We start from the raw sequence: 14,272 nt of genomic DNA on the forward strand, positions 1-14,272 counted from the left end.
AAGACTTTGGTGTTTGTTGTCATTAGGTCTACCGTCATTGGCAGGCAAGTTGCCACAGAGCCTTTTCCTTCCTCCATCCTCCACACACACACACAAGCGCACACACACACACACACACACACACACACACACACACACACACACACGCACACACACACACACACCCCACTCTGACCCATATAGGTGCTTTGAACCGCTGGCAGGCCTGACAAGATTATCTGGGCCCCCTTCCCAGGAAGACCACTGGGATGTGGGTGCGTGCTGGTGTGTGTACATGTGCACTGGAGACATATTTAAAAATGGAGACATGATGCTTGTGCACATGCAACCCTGCTGCAGTTGTGACAGCACTTGGACACTGTTGAAAGAAATGCTAAGTTGAGTCTCCAGTTGGTTTGATTCTTCAGACTGTGGGATTTCCAAATTCTCTTTAATTTTAATATTGTGCAGAGTTAACACCCATTAAAACCAATGTACTCTTGCTTGGACACTCTAAGAAGCTTCTCTGTAGTAATTCCAAATGTACACTAGGTGATGAAGTCAGAAAACCATGCAAAGTTTCTTCTCCAAGTGTGATGAACTATGTGCTGCCTGTTTGCCCTCTCTTTCATCTTGATTACATAATCCCCAGCATAATTAGCTGTGTCTTTCAGCCACTTCCTGTAGTGCGACTCTCAGATGGGCTCCCTCCACAATCTGGCCTATCGACTTACAGGGCGCCAAAGCTTTCTCTTTGAAGGCAGCCTCGGCTTCATAGGCAAAAGAACTCTCTGATCTGATGGCTAAAGGAAAGGGCCCCTGCGGTGTGCCGTTAGAGACTGATAAAAAACCTAGGAAAACAACATTTGGGTAACACACACACACTCACAGGGAAAAAGAATTAAGAATAATTTGGTTGTAAAAACAAGAGGCGGTATGGAACAATGACAATCTGGCTCCTTTGGCAATTTCCTGTCGGCATTCATTTGTGTGATGTGGTCGTGACTGTTCTGCCGGGATCAATCAAACCTGTGAGCAGATGGCATCGCACTCCTCCGGCGGGCTGGGGATAGTCTGTGTTTTTTCAGATACGGTAATTGGCCAGTTATGTCATGGACCGGAGCATGCTAACAGCCACTGCCATCGCCGCTGTGCAGTGGCAACACGTGTCCTTCTGCTTTGTGTGCCTCATAATGTGGTACCTGTGCTACAGGCTCCATTTCACATCAGTTCAAACTTGTGTTTAATGTTGCTTTATTAATAAGCTACAGTGACAGTCTATTAGAGTAAGAAAGAACATGGCAGGAGTACTCACAAGCTTGGAAATGCTACATTAACTATAGCAGTCTCATTTATCTTCCAAGCAAAGGCTGTAACAGGCACCATAAGCTCCCTTTGCACAAAAGTTTGGACCACATTGGCGGCCTTATTACAAACATCCATGTGACCCCGAAGAATAAAAGATATCACATTCTGGATCTGAAACTCTGTGCTGTACTTGTTAACAGGGTTTGCATTTAGGTGAAGAAAGCTTATGTGGATAAATGGAACCGTGTGTGGGAGACTCTGCAAGCTGTTTTAAAGAGAAGCAGAGTAATTGCATGTGTACTGTATGAGCCTGTGTGTGTGGCTAAGATGCTGGGCACTTCAAAGCTTTGATGTTGGAGCTCCTAAATGAGGGCCACCAGAGGTCCAGACTAATGGGACATCATGTGGAGATTAGAGGCCAAGTGTAGCAGGCGTACAACACAACATAATGTATGTATGTGTGTGTGTCAGACACAAAAAGAGAGCGAGAGAGCGATAGAGAGAGAGAGAGAGAGAGAGAGATTCCTTGTGTTTGTTCTTTTTGTAACTCAAAGCCAAAGTTTGGTTTCGATTGAGTTTGTGGGTAATTGGACAGAAAGTATTTTGTTGTCTCCATGAGTAAGAAAGTCTTACCAGCTCTGTCAGCAGTATGGTATAAATCCTTTATTAAATAATCATAACAATAATTATAATAACAATCATAAAAAGAGCATTTCTGTACAAAGACCCCTTTAAAACAACAACAACAGCAGTCCGAACAGTGTGAAAAAGGAGGGATTCCTTTCCTCTTATGTGTTTCGTCCTCCCATGCAGAAGGGGGTGCTGTGACTGTCACTGTTTAAGTGTCAAATTAGTGTATCTGATTCCGGCTCCAAAGGCAAGCTGGACCCCCGAGGCTCCAAGGCACTTCGAAGAGAGTCAGTGGGGTCCAAAGAAGCGGGCCTCACAGGAGAGGGACGGCAAGTCTGTCTGTGTGTACACATGGTGACCGTACTATATATGAGATGAAATATCGTGCATGTGTGAATGTGTGGTGAATCCATGGCATTAATGTACTCGGGTCTCTCGGAAGCAGCAATAGTTTTCTTAATTTTTAAGCCTGAATGCCTCTCAGAGTGTGTGTGTGTGTGTGTGTGTGTGTCAGCTGTTTCTGACAGTGAGGGAATGTGATCATATTTTGTATATACATCTGTATATACAAGTGAAGCAATGTGTGTATGTGCATGGGAGGGTCTCTCGCCCTCTCCATCTCATGGCTTGTGAGTCTTTTCTGATTGGTTCAAAACAGTCCCAAATATGCCTGCCTGGCTGTGCGAGGGCTGACATTAAAAAAGTAAAAATAAATCCCAACAAACGAACAAACAATAAAACAAAACAAGACAATAAACCAACTTCAGAAATGGGCCCTCAATGTAGGTTGAGGTGACGGTGGTGTCATGTGTGTATATGTCCGTGTTGGGGTTAAGGGGTGGGGGGGGTGGTTAGGTCCTTTAAATCATGGCTTATGAGGTCCACATTTAAAAAGAGAGAAAGACTGACACCTCCTCTCTTGTCTAGGTGTCACCTTAATGTTCCTTTTGCAACATTTCTGCGAACACTTTGCTTTTAAGGCTTGTTTGTATCTGGGCACAGAGTCAGTCAATTGAGAAAGCAGCTCCTGGCTGTGCATTTGTTTTTGATCCCATTTGTTTTTGCACAGAGACAACACTGTCCGTGTGAGAGAGAAAGGGAGAGAAGCAGGGAATTTCAGTGCTCTGTCAGTCACTCAGTTTCACTCCCTCTGTTCATCTTTCTTGTGTGGTTTTCAGTCTCTACTCTTACCAGCAATCCATAGGTTGCACCAACCAAAGATCCTTGACCTTTCCCATTAACCACAATGTAAACATAACCTTCAGTTTGACAGGAACCAGTAACAACAGTCTCCAACAACTGTATCTTACAATAACTCTCTCTGTCATCGAAAGAATGTGCTAAAATACCCCCCCCACCACCAACTCTACACACACATACACTTTCGCTGTCCCTTTTTTCTGCTTATCTGCCATCACTGACTGGCAACATGCCTGAACGAAAACATTAAACAGAAAGAGTAGGACCGAGCAGAAAGACAAACTCAAGGGACGTCAGTGACTAAAAATACCACAGACTGTCAGGAACTAGAAGGATAACTGAGGCTGATAGGTAGCAGTCTACAATGGAACAAAAAAAGCCATTGGGCCACACAAAAGAGCTAAGTTCTAGGCCACTGTGTTCACACGTGATCATAAAAGACGCTTTCTAAGCACGTTCCTAACCTACCACCTTTCCAACACAATGTGTTCTGACTCAGTACGTGTAGCTTACAGGATCCAGTTTCAAAACTAGAACTCTTACAAATTTTATGATCCATTTGGAAACAGTTCTCTTTTGGTGGAGCAGGAATCTGTAGTTGATATGTGTAAATATTTATTTTTTCGAGGCCCAGCATCCCCACAATGGATGGGTAACCCCAGTCTGTCCCTCATTTGTTCTCTTACCAGAGAAACTACCAAACACTGGACATTGCCATGTTTTCCAAACAGCAAACAAGTTGTCATCTGACGTTGTAAGTGGCATTTTTATTGTCCACATGTCCAGGAATCTGCACCACTGAGGGAGTAAACTGAAACTAAAGTGAACTGGAGGAAATGAAATAGTGAGAGGTTTTCACAAAACTGCTGTCTCTCGCTCTTGTCCCTTTGTTTTGTTTCCTCTCTCACGCCTCGGTGCAGCAGCGCTGTTGGTTCAGTTTGACCTTGTGCTTGAGGCCGTCATACAGTTCGAAGTTGTAGTTCTCCAGGGTAGTTGAGGAGCGTGACGACAGGCTGCCGAAGGAGCAGGGGCAGTACAGGAGGAGGCCGGTGCACACTGCCCCAAGCAGCACGCCCAGGGAGCTCATGACAATGATGGTGACCAGTATGGGGTCCAGCGTGTAGAGCCACGAGTTGTCCTTCTCAGAGACACGTGTCACTGGAGGCTCAGATGATGGAGATGCTGTGTTCCACTCGGGAAATTGTAAAACTGTGACAAAAAAAGGAAGTGGAGAATTATTTGAGAAAAACAAAGTTAATTTGATAACAAAATACTTACATTTTCTTGAAAAGTGAGGCTTAAAGAAATCATCATGGCTACTGCCTTACCTCCACCTAGTGGGTTTCTGCCACTGAAAAGTCGCCCGTCTCCAAATTCATTGGGTTTTTTAACTGTCAGGGAGAAGCAGAGGAAACACTGCTTTTGAGCATTAAGCCAATTCTACACATTTTTGTTTACACAGCAGAGGTTCACTAACTCTTATCCAGGTGGCAACATATTGGTACTTTAGTCAGACTGTTTAATGGAAAATTTCTCATCAGCATCAGCAGCAACAACAGTCATCAGCTCATGTTTGCAGTGCAAAACTTTGGGATTTTTTTTTTAAGGTTCACATTTTCTGCTCCTAATTTTGATAATTCGGAAATGCTGCATCTATTCACACACACATAAGTCCTGGAATATTAGAAAAATATGACTTTATTAATAGAGAAAGATCATTATGATACATTCTTGTCAAACACACAGTCATCACATAAGATACTGATGGTATAAGACTGTTCATTCCATGTGTTTGAAGATGCAAACGTAATTACCATTACCCATGATTATCACTGGTAAAATCATAGACACTGTCATAGTCACCTTTAAGAGAAAGAAAAGAAAAACACTTATGGCAACATATTTCAACATTTAAGTAGTACTTGTGACGGTGAGACTTTCCATTCAGTAAGCTTCACGGCACTGCCAGGCAATGTGAACTGAAAATTGACATGTATGTGAACGGCTGAATGGGAAGATTACAAGTGTGGTAAAACTAGCAGTGGCTGCAGCACTTTAGTGGAGCCCAATAGCTCAAGTGTACTTTAGATGAGTTTTCTTTTCACTTTTTGTGTATGTGTGTAACAGAGTGCACTCGCTGCTCTTGGCATTCATTCAGCAGTGGGAGTAACTGCTTGGCAAGGCGTAAGTATAGATCTGGAGGTCTTTGATGGCCAATGGCATTATTAATGCTGTTTCCAGGGCAACTGAAGTTGGCAGCGGATTGGGCGACAAAGGTGCGGTAGATGAGAGGGAAAAGTGCTTACCGCAGCCTTAATAAATGTTATCTGTCCATTAACTAATTACTACTATTAGAGGCTTGTAGAGTAATGGTGTTGAGATGGACCAAGTAGGGTGTCCAATCCCTCCTCTCCAAGTTGATTTAAGAGCACAAAGTGAGAGTGTGCCAAAAAACAAGTTTTTTCATTCTGGAGAAAAAAGTGCAGCTTCTCAATTGTGGCAACAAATTGAATAGCCTTCTGTTGAGCTGTGGGCTAGTAAGTGATGGATTTTCGTTGCTGTGACAGATCACGAAAGCACGCCCTGTTAAGCCACAGAGTGAAGACCTCAATTTGGTTCAATCCAGGGTGTTAAACTGAGCTTGTGTCAAATCTCACCACCTCTGTACCAACCGATGAGAGAAAGATTGGTGCCAGTTTGTGTATCAGAAAGTTTTGAGAAATTTAAAATTAAAATATGCTTTTAGATCGCAGATATATTAAATATGTTTATGTTAATTTCCAGTTTTGGCATCAAATGTCACTAAAGGAAGAACTATCAATAGCTGGAGCTCTGCTCTGGATTTCATAATGTCTTGGATCCTTCTCAAGGGTGCAAATATACAGCAAAACACTGCACTTATGGCTTCCAGCTGGTACAGCGGCATTGTGGGATTTGTAGGACTATAAATCAAGAATGAAGTGGCGATGGCAGACAGCTGTGTCTATTTACAACCCTAAAAACAACAAGCACATATTCATACTGAAAACACAACAAGGCTTGGCTCGGCATGGCTGTCATCTGGGCCGCTCAAAGACACGGAGAAACAGGGGGACTGGGTGGTATGGAGCATAAATGGGAGTGGAACAACGTGCTTTATTACGACAGAGAATCAAGATGAAACACTAAACACTGAAGAAGGCTGCATCCATCACTGACTGATGCCTTTATCAGGAGAAGACAAGACGTTCAATCAAAAGAGCTGGTTATCTCCATTTGTGATGCAGGGCTTTAAGTATGATGGATTTGCATTCCTTTGTTTTTAAATGTGCACATGCTCTTTTTCTCCTCTTGTACAACACCCCCACAATTGGTACAACTCATATCATAGCTATCTTATGTTGTTATTATAGAGATACCCAGAGCTTTTTTTTTTCTGGGGCTTGCCAGATCATTTCCACAGCTAGCACACTGAATGCCTCTCAGCCTAACAGTTTTCTGCTCTCTGTCTCAGCACTGCAGAGCTCCTTGTGTCTCTGGGGTCTTGTTTTAGCCTGTGGTTTGGCAGCTCTGGTTGGCTCTCACAGCGGAACCGGCTTGACCCCTCCTTTTCCCGGCACACAAATGTCTGTGTCTATGTCGATGCTGGGGTCATTCCAGGAGGACCATTGGGGTTATGAGGAGCCAGACAGCACTCAATGGTCTAAAACAAGTTATTCAGATAAATAACTCAGACTTCAGTCTTCTCACCAGGAGCAGCATATTGGGAAATGTCAACAGAAAACACCTTAATGGAACAATGATGAAAACAGCTACCAAAGCTACATCCATTAGAGTCAGAGAGCAGTGTTTCTTTGCAAATTTTCCCTTGTTGGTAGTTAAAGACAATGTCTTGTGTCATCATCACCCTTGCAACTGTAAGCTAAAGGAGGGAGGGGTTCCATCACGAGCTGGGATCCTGCTTTACAAAACACAATGGCTAATGCTTCTTTTCAGCAGAGGGTACGGTGTCTGTCCCGGCTGTCCAACCTCACTGTCAGGACTGGCTCCACCCCTGGGGCGGCCATACTGGAGGACCAGTTAGAATACTGGAAGCACTGCGAGGAGCTGTGATAGGCCACTGACAGCTGGCTCTTCTTGGTGGCCAGGTGTTGTCGACAGCAACAGAGGGCTCTGACCAAGATGGCCACCGCCAGGAGAAGGAGGGCGCCCCCAGCGGCCATAATGTAATGCCAGTGGATGGGCAAGGGAGGCACAGGAACGCCTCCCCCTGGTGGAGAAATACAGAATAATTGGCCAGCGGGAAAAGAGGAGTGGCACTTGTTTATGTTCTACATTTAATTCTATTTTCTATCCCTATTGATCTTTATACGAACAGCAGGCGTGCGCCTCACATGAGCATGCACAAGCATGCCAGTTGCAAAAACAAAATAAATCTCCAAGGCCCCATAAAAACAAAGAAAATAAATTGCATCCATTTTTTATGTAGCTTGAGTTGCAGTTGGAGGACATATTTTCACACCAAGATCATCAAGAGATTTGGTTTGAAATCAGTGCAATATTTGATCCAATCAAATGCAATAAAATTAATGTTTTTCAAAGCTCCAGGGGAATGACTTGGTGTGAAACAAAAGCCAAAATAATTAGTTATAAAAGCACCCACACACATTGAATTATGGTTCCTCTTCCTGTTTTGCACTGGCACGAGAAGTAAAAAACAGCCCCTTGATAAAGTCTCAGAACCATGCAAGAATCAGTCTGACACCACATGGGAATCCAATGTTCCAGTGCTCTCTCTGTGCAGATATTGGATTGGGATTTGTTATTTAGCTGGCTCAAGTTGGCAGATTTGTTTTGAGTACATAATTTATCCTGTTCTCTGTTCTTGGGTTTTCATTTTCCTTTTTTCTCATGCATCAGCCTCCTGGCCAGTCCTCTCCTCCTCAAGCCAAGCGCTGTCTCCTTGGAGACTATCTTCACAGATCCTCTATAATGCTGCCCCTGGCTTGAACCCCCTTCTCCAATTCTTGGTAAGAATCAACTAACAACCTTCCAAGAAGGTTGACTACCATGACTACTCAAGGCCGCTATGCAAAAGCAAACCCTGAAAGACACTGAAAAACTACAAAATAGAGCCCACATGTACCATTAAAACTTGAAGTGGAGAGCTGTAAGACTGAGAGAATGTCACATTGAACTAGTGAAAGTGAAGCAGAGCTGAATACATCCTGATTTTGGACTGTGTCACATAATTACAGAGGGAAATGGTGCGTGTTCCTGCTACTTCACACGGCCCACACTCATTAGACAGGGCTGAGTTAGGGAGAGGAGAGAGACACCAGTGCTTGCTTCTGCTCAGTCACTCTATCTGATTGCTTTTCACTGGGGACACTGGTGTGTGTGGTGATATTATTTGTGTGTGTTTGTGCATGTTTGTCAAGGGTTTGTGACTCTGTGTTAGGAGTAGAAAAGTCGAAGAAGTGCACACACATCACATTCGCACAGAAACCGCCAAGCTCTTATCTTATTGGAAGACATTATGAGATGCCAAAACAATAACATCAATCTCATAGAGTCCCTCAGGATGCTCTAAATATTTTTCATGAGGCAGACAGTTATTTAAAACCCTTCAGGCTGCACCAAGCAGCCTAGAAATGAGAATATGTAGCTCTTTTCAAATATCTGACTCCATGGCGTGTGCTTGATTTAGCTTGCCTTGCACACAGAGTTGGCTCTTGTGAGACTAATCCGTTGTTTCCACTGAGACTGACAAGGTAAAACCAATTCACACCAATACAGCACTGAAAATAATCTGTTTTCCAACTTAGTAAAGAGTTTGACAAAACTCATTTTGTATTTGCAAATGTTGTATTTTAGATTTTAGCAAGGCGTTTAGTATTTATTTGGTGATGTCTACATGCTGCTGCTGATGCAATAGTTTTAAAAAAGAAGCAGTTTTATCAATCTGAAATCACAGAGCTCTAGCCCGCTCAGCCTCTGTGTCATCTGGTAAAGTCCGGTTGGGCCGACTATTTTGCGGCTGAGAAACTGTAGTGCCACTAAGCAAAAAAACCCAGGCTAGTGCATACCAACGGGCAGGAAGCAAGACCAGAGAGAAAGTGACATCACACCAAAGTGAAACTCACCCGGATTTTCAGGAGAAAAAGCTGCAAAGGGTTCTGCAAGGGCAGAGAGAGAGGTAGGCAGACATGAAGAGAGGAACAGAAAGAGAGAGAAAGAACTTTTAGATAACTTTAAATATGAGTTAAAAGTCAGCCAAATGTCACACAAATGTCACAAGACTATCAAACTCCTCCTGAGGAAATTAAAGTTAATACCTCAGATAGCTCACATGAATTATAGCATTTTATCAGCCCCTTTGCTTGAATCCAATTTTAAATCGAGTATGTTATAGCAGTTTGGGATTTGAGTGAGGCCGTGCTGAGTATATAGTGTTTGCACACGTGTCCATGATTGCAAAGTTCAAGTTGTTTATCTGTTGAGTCCAGTTAAACTGGAGCGGGCTGAGGGTTTTGGCTTGCTGCGAATGCACAGAGCAGAACCTTCACTTTGATTGCCTGGAATGTAAACACAAAGAACTGGGGTTTATGTCTCAGTGTTTGTTAGATAGTGTATGGTGGGTGAAAGAAAGAGGGAAACCGACTTGGGACCTGGCGCCTTTTGGCGGGAACGCCAACGTACTGTGAAAAACTCAACTGCGTTGGGTGATAAGCGACATCCCAGCGCGCTCTGGGAGTAGCAAAGGAATTGAGGGAAGAGAGGAAAGAGGAAGCACAGCAGCATGGAGGAAGAGGGGGAGGCTGTCATTTTTTCCTTCCAAGCTGCTGTGCTACTTCAACTCTCTCAAGACTTTTTTGAAACACACACACGCTTAGTGGCATAAAATGAATGACTGATGCAACACAAAACAGGCAAAAACACACAAACAGAAGTGTTTGCCACAATTTAGGCACATAACACACAAAATACATACACACGCACTTTCCCTCAAATACACTTTGCCTGCTTCTCACTGTGGTCCAGCTCCAAAGCACACTGGACGTCAGTCAGGAGCGATGACGGCAGGTTTTTGGCTCTGAACTCCCAGCTTGGTCTCTGATCTGTTTAAGACCCTCTCCAAAGCCCCTGCTTGGGCCAGATTAAGGAGGCTACACTGATGCTCGGCTCACACCAGGCGCCCAGAATCTTGCTTGGGAAACAGCCTGTCTAGTAATTCCCTTTGACGGCTCGGGAAAAGCTCTGTTTACAAATACGGCAAAGGAGTGAGTGCAAGAGAGAGAGTGAGAGGAAAAAAGAGAGGAAGAGAAATCTAATGAAACATAGATTAGCATCGTCGGTGCCCACGGGGCGTTTATGGCCTAGTTTTCCTATTCTTCTTTTCTTTTCTTTTTTCGAAGAGTAAACGCTGTCCCTCCCTCTCGTACCTCCTTTCATCTCGGTATTCGGTGGGCCCTTTGCAGGAGAGGCTGTCTCCGAAACTGGGATGGCAGGGTGAGGGAGTGGGGGGGTAGTGTTTATCATTTTATGTGTGTCACTATTTAAAGACATAAAGGCTAAAAGTGAAGGAGCTGGAAAATACAAAAAGGGAATGCCAAATTGATGGAAGGCAAGATGACGAGGACATGGTTGTGTTGACAGAGGATGAGCAGGTCACAGATGCGTGTGTTGTGTATGTGTGTGTTTGTCTGCATTTTTTTTTTTCGTTAGTCCTCCAGAAATGTTTGGCAAACTGATGATAAAAAAAGTAAATAAATAATATCTGTCTTTCTAATGTCAAAGAGTTGTTCTTAAAAATGCATGGATGTGATATTCTCAAAAAGTATGTGTATAGTGAGTGCAATTCTGTGTGACTTACGTGTGCACTCCTTCAGAGGGGTGCTCGAGCTCATGTGGATGTTGTCTATCCAGATGTGTCCTCTGGTGCCGTGCACAAAAAAACCCTCCATCACAACCTAACTCAGCCAAAACAAGGGAGGAAGAGGAAGAGGAGGAAGGATAAATTGAAAAAGGAGAGGAGGAAGAGCAAGACAGAGACAGGATGAAGGCAAGGGGGCGCAGAGGGGTGGAGGCAAGTTGAGAATGGGGACAAGTAGGAGGAGGAGGAGGATGAGAACGAGGATAAAAACTTAATGTGGTGCTTGTGATTTCAAAGTTGCACACCACACTTGCAATCATCCTCCCCTTCTATGCAAGTTTCTTCAACTTACTTTTTATAAAAACATTAATTGCTTGTGATGTGTCTGACAAATGCACAGAGATCCCCAAACAATCATGCAGCCAATAGAGACATTATGGCTTACTTTAGCTTTATTTAAAGGCGAACCTGGCCCAAGGTGACAGAGAAGTTAAAACTGGTGCTCTCATATGATCTGACATGAACTCTCTTAAAGAAAAACTAATACAATACAAAGTTATATAAAGTTACACAATACAAAGTCTGACCCAGATACCCATCAAGCAGACATACTTCAATATAGCTCGCTAATATTGGCCAGAAATCTGATGCCTATTATATTATTGTTAATAAGAGTTCTCCTGCAAATAAAGATTTTTATTTTAGTTAAAAATTTGGGTTTATTACCTGGAAGTCCTTAGGGGAGCGAGGCAGAATGGTGCGACCCTCCTTCCAGACAGGGCCCTGGTCGTCTTTCAGTGTCCAAAGGAGCGTCTCCTCGTTTTGGGCATCGCGTAGCAGGACCTTTAACTGGCCCTGGGCTTCCCCCCACAGCTGGTAGGAGAAAAGCAGGCACAAGGGCCCGGTTTCAGCTGCCACCACGGGGCTTACAAGCCGGGCTCGTTGCTGCTCTGTCTTAAGGCTGGCATCCATGTACAGATAGCTGTTGAGTTCTAGAAGACAGTGAGATATGTTGAGAAGAGATTATTTTATGGATGTTTTTACCCATATTTAAAAATTCTTTACTCAGCTGGATAAACTGAATCACTGGTGCAGGTGATAAGTAGAAATTGTTGACACCAAATTTCACAGCAACAAGTGAATTTCAAGTGAATACAAGGTATGTTGAAAGACTGTGAAGACTTGTTCTAAATTGATGCTGTTGAAATGGGTTTGCTGGGCACAAATGGAGCACAAACATACCGTGTGTGTAGGTGTTTGTGTACAGTCATAAATTTATCATTAATCACCACTATTTACATATTCAGACAGATGTACACATGAACACACACATATAAAGTATGTTTATATACCAATATCGCTATTTATCTATATCCACACAAAAACACACATGTATCTCCAACGACATGTATATAATGTGTTTTCACACAGTTGTAGATTGCCAACATGACTCAAAAAGAAATTAATAACTACTTGCTAACAGGAATGGAATAACCACTTCACAATAGTCACACCAAACAATAGGGATATGACACACAACATAAACACACAGAAGAATAGACCAAGTGAGAGCATCAGTTGAACATGCACTGCTACCAGAACTACAGCCAAGACCCTTAGGGCCTTATTTCTCTTTATTCCCTTTAAGGTAAATGACTTAACGGAAAGGTGAAAAAAAAAAATCCCCCTGCTCCATTTGTTTAAACTAAAGGATGTTTATTTCCAAATTGGATGTCGAAACAAATTCTATTGTGAGGGGGAAATATTGGTGAGCCTACTTTATGAATGAGAGTGTGCATGAGACACAAAGAGACTGCTTGTTTGTGCCAATGTATGTGTAAGAGAGTGACTCAATGAGGCGTCTGGTGAAAAGTTTCTTAAGTGGGCCCCGTGGGAAAATGTCCATTATCAACAATCTGAAGATGAAGTCACCTGCTTGATGATAAACAGAATTGTGAGTGTATCAGATCAACTACAGCTTTTTTGTTTTACAGTCAAAAGAAAGTGGTTTGAAACAAAGCAGAGTGCATATTTCCAGAATCGGAATGTGTCTTTTTTGTATCACAGTAAAAATATAAAGTCCATCTTTTAACACTTTTGTCCCTTAACCAAAGCAACTTACAATAGCATCCACTAAGATGTATGTTTTTACCGTAGCCACGATCAAGTTATTGAGTGACTGGGTTGATAACCTTTGGTGTGTGTATGTATGTGTGTATTTGTGTATGTGGTCTTTCCAGCAGATCAGACAAGCAGTATCTGGAGGCACGGATCTTCGTCCGACTTGACAGCTCCCCTCTGCTCGCCATACGCCCAGACTCGCCTGTGTGTGACACTTCAGACATTGTGTGTGACAGTTTGTCCCTTGGCCCTTTGCAGCTCTGGAATGAATCTGTGTGTGTGTGTACTTTGTGTACTCTACTCTGCTCAACATTGGTGGGGTGTTTGTGTATGTGTACCTAGAGCGGATGTGTGAGTGAAACATATTTGTAACTCTGCAAGGTGTTTTATCACTCATTTTAATGTGTGTGCCGAAGCCTCTTCCATCTGCCTTGTGTCGAAGCATGGTGTCTTGCAGTGAACCCCCCATTGTTGTGCCTCTTGTTCACCAGACAGCTCATAATCGAGACTGCCTCACTTTACACAGCACAACAGAGCATTATTAATCCATTTCACAGTAGTATCCTGCAGTGAAAAGCACACAAGGAGACCATCTACGATGCCTAGTTAGCACATTTTACAAATAATACAACTGTATATGTTGGCTAATTCCACCTCTGTGCTTTACTTCTGGTTTCACTAACTGAGGCCCATAGGTGGGTAGAAGTCAGTTTCCGGGTCACATGAGAAAAAATAATTCTATAGTGGATTAAACAGTGATTTGATAGTGGTGAAATAATGATCCTGTGTTGGCTTGGGATTTGTGACCTTCGACATCAGCCGGAAAATCAAAGGCTGGCGTAGCGTGTCAAAAGGCTGGAAATGATACTCCATAGATGAAAGGCCCAACCAGACTAATCTAAGCAACCTTTTCCAATCCTGCCATGATGAAAAAAGCTGCTTTGAACCCCCCTGTCAAAGGCTGTTATGACCTAAATAGTTCATGCTTCAGGTAAATTTCTGTGTTTGCTATGAGATCTGTCGACCTGCTGAACATGACCGTGGTGACATCAGAAATCTGACAAAAAAAAGAAGTGGTGTGTTGGGGTGATGAACCTTTAGTTAAATACTGTCCAGGTGGAGAAATGCTTACTTTTTAATGAAGATTTGCTCAAGTCCAATCCAGTACTTGGGATATGG

The 14,272-nt window shown here is 43.1% G+C and overlaps 1 protein-coding gene across 3 annotated transcripts in view; it reads right to left on the bottom strand.

The window, feature by feature from the left end:
• Positions 1 to 1,928: 1,928 nt before the first annotated feature.
• The window catches only part of nrp2a (neuropilin 2a), a 57,983-nt gene continuing 45,639 nt past the window's right edge, over positions 1,929 to 14,272 (bottom strand). The window contains exons 14-18 of one of the 3 annotated variants that reach the window (XM_067493237.1): positions 11,699 to 11,964; positions 10,973 to 11,069; positions 9,243 to 9,275; positions 4,446 to 4,508; positions 1,929 to 4,326 (exon numbers count right to left, since the gene is read on the bottom strand). In XM_067493237.1, the coding sequence (XP_067349338.1) occupies positions 4,022 to 4,326; positions 4,446 to 4,508; positions 9,243 to 9,275; positions 10,973 to 11,069; positions 11,699 to 11,964 (764 nt within the window). In that variant the 3' untranslated portion in view covers positions 1,929 to 4,021. Of the gene's footprint in view, positions 4,327 to 4,445; positions 4,509 to 4,937; positions 7,367 to 9,242; positions 9,276 to 10,972; positions 11,070 to 11,698; positions 11,965 to 14,272 lie in introns of those variants that run through there. The other 2 variants (XR_010912209.1, XM_067493238.1) reach the window with 2 other exon arrangements.

This window comes from Channa argus, chromosome 23, assembly GCF_033026475.1.
Source record: "Channa argus isolate prfri chromosome 23, Channa argus male v1.0, whole genome shotgun sequence".
Taxonomy (NCBI): Eukaryota; Metazoa; Chordata; class Actinopteri; order Anabantiformes; family Channidae; genus Channa; species Channa argus.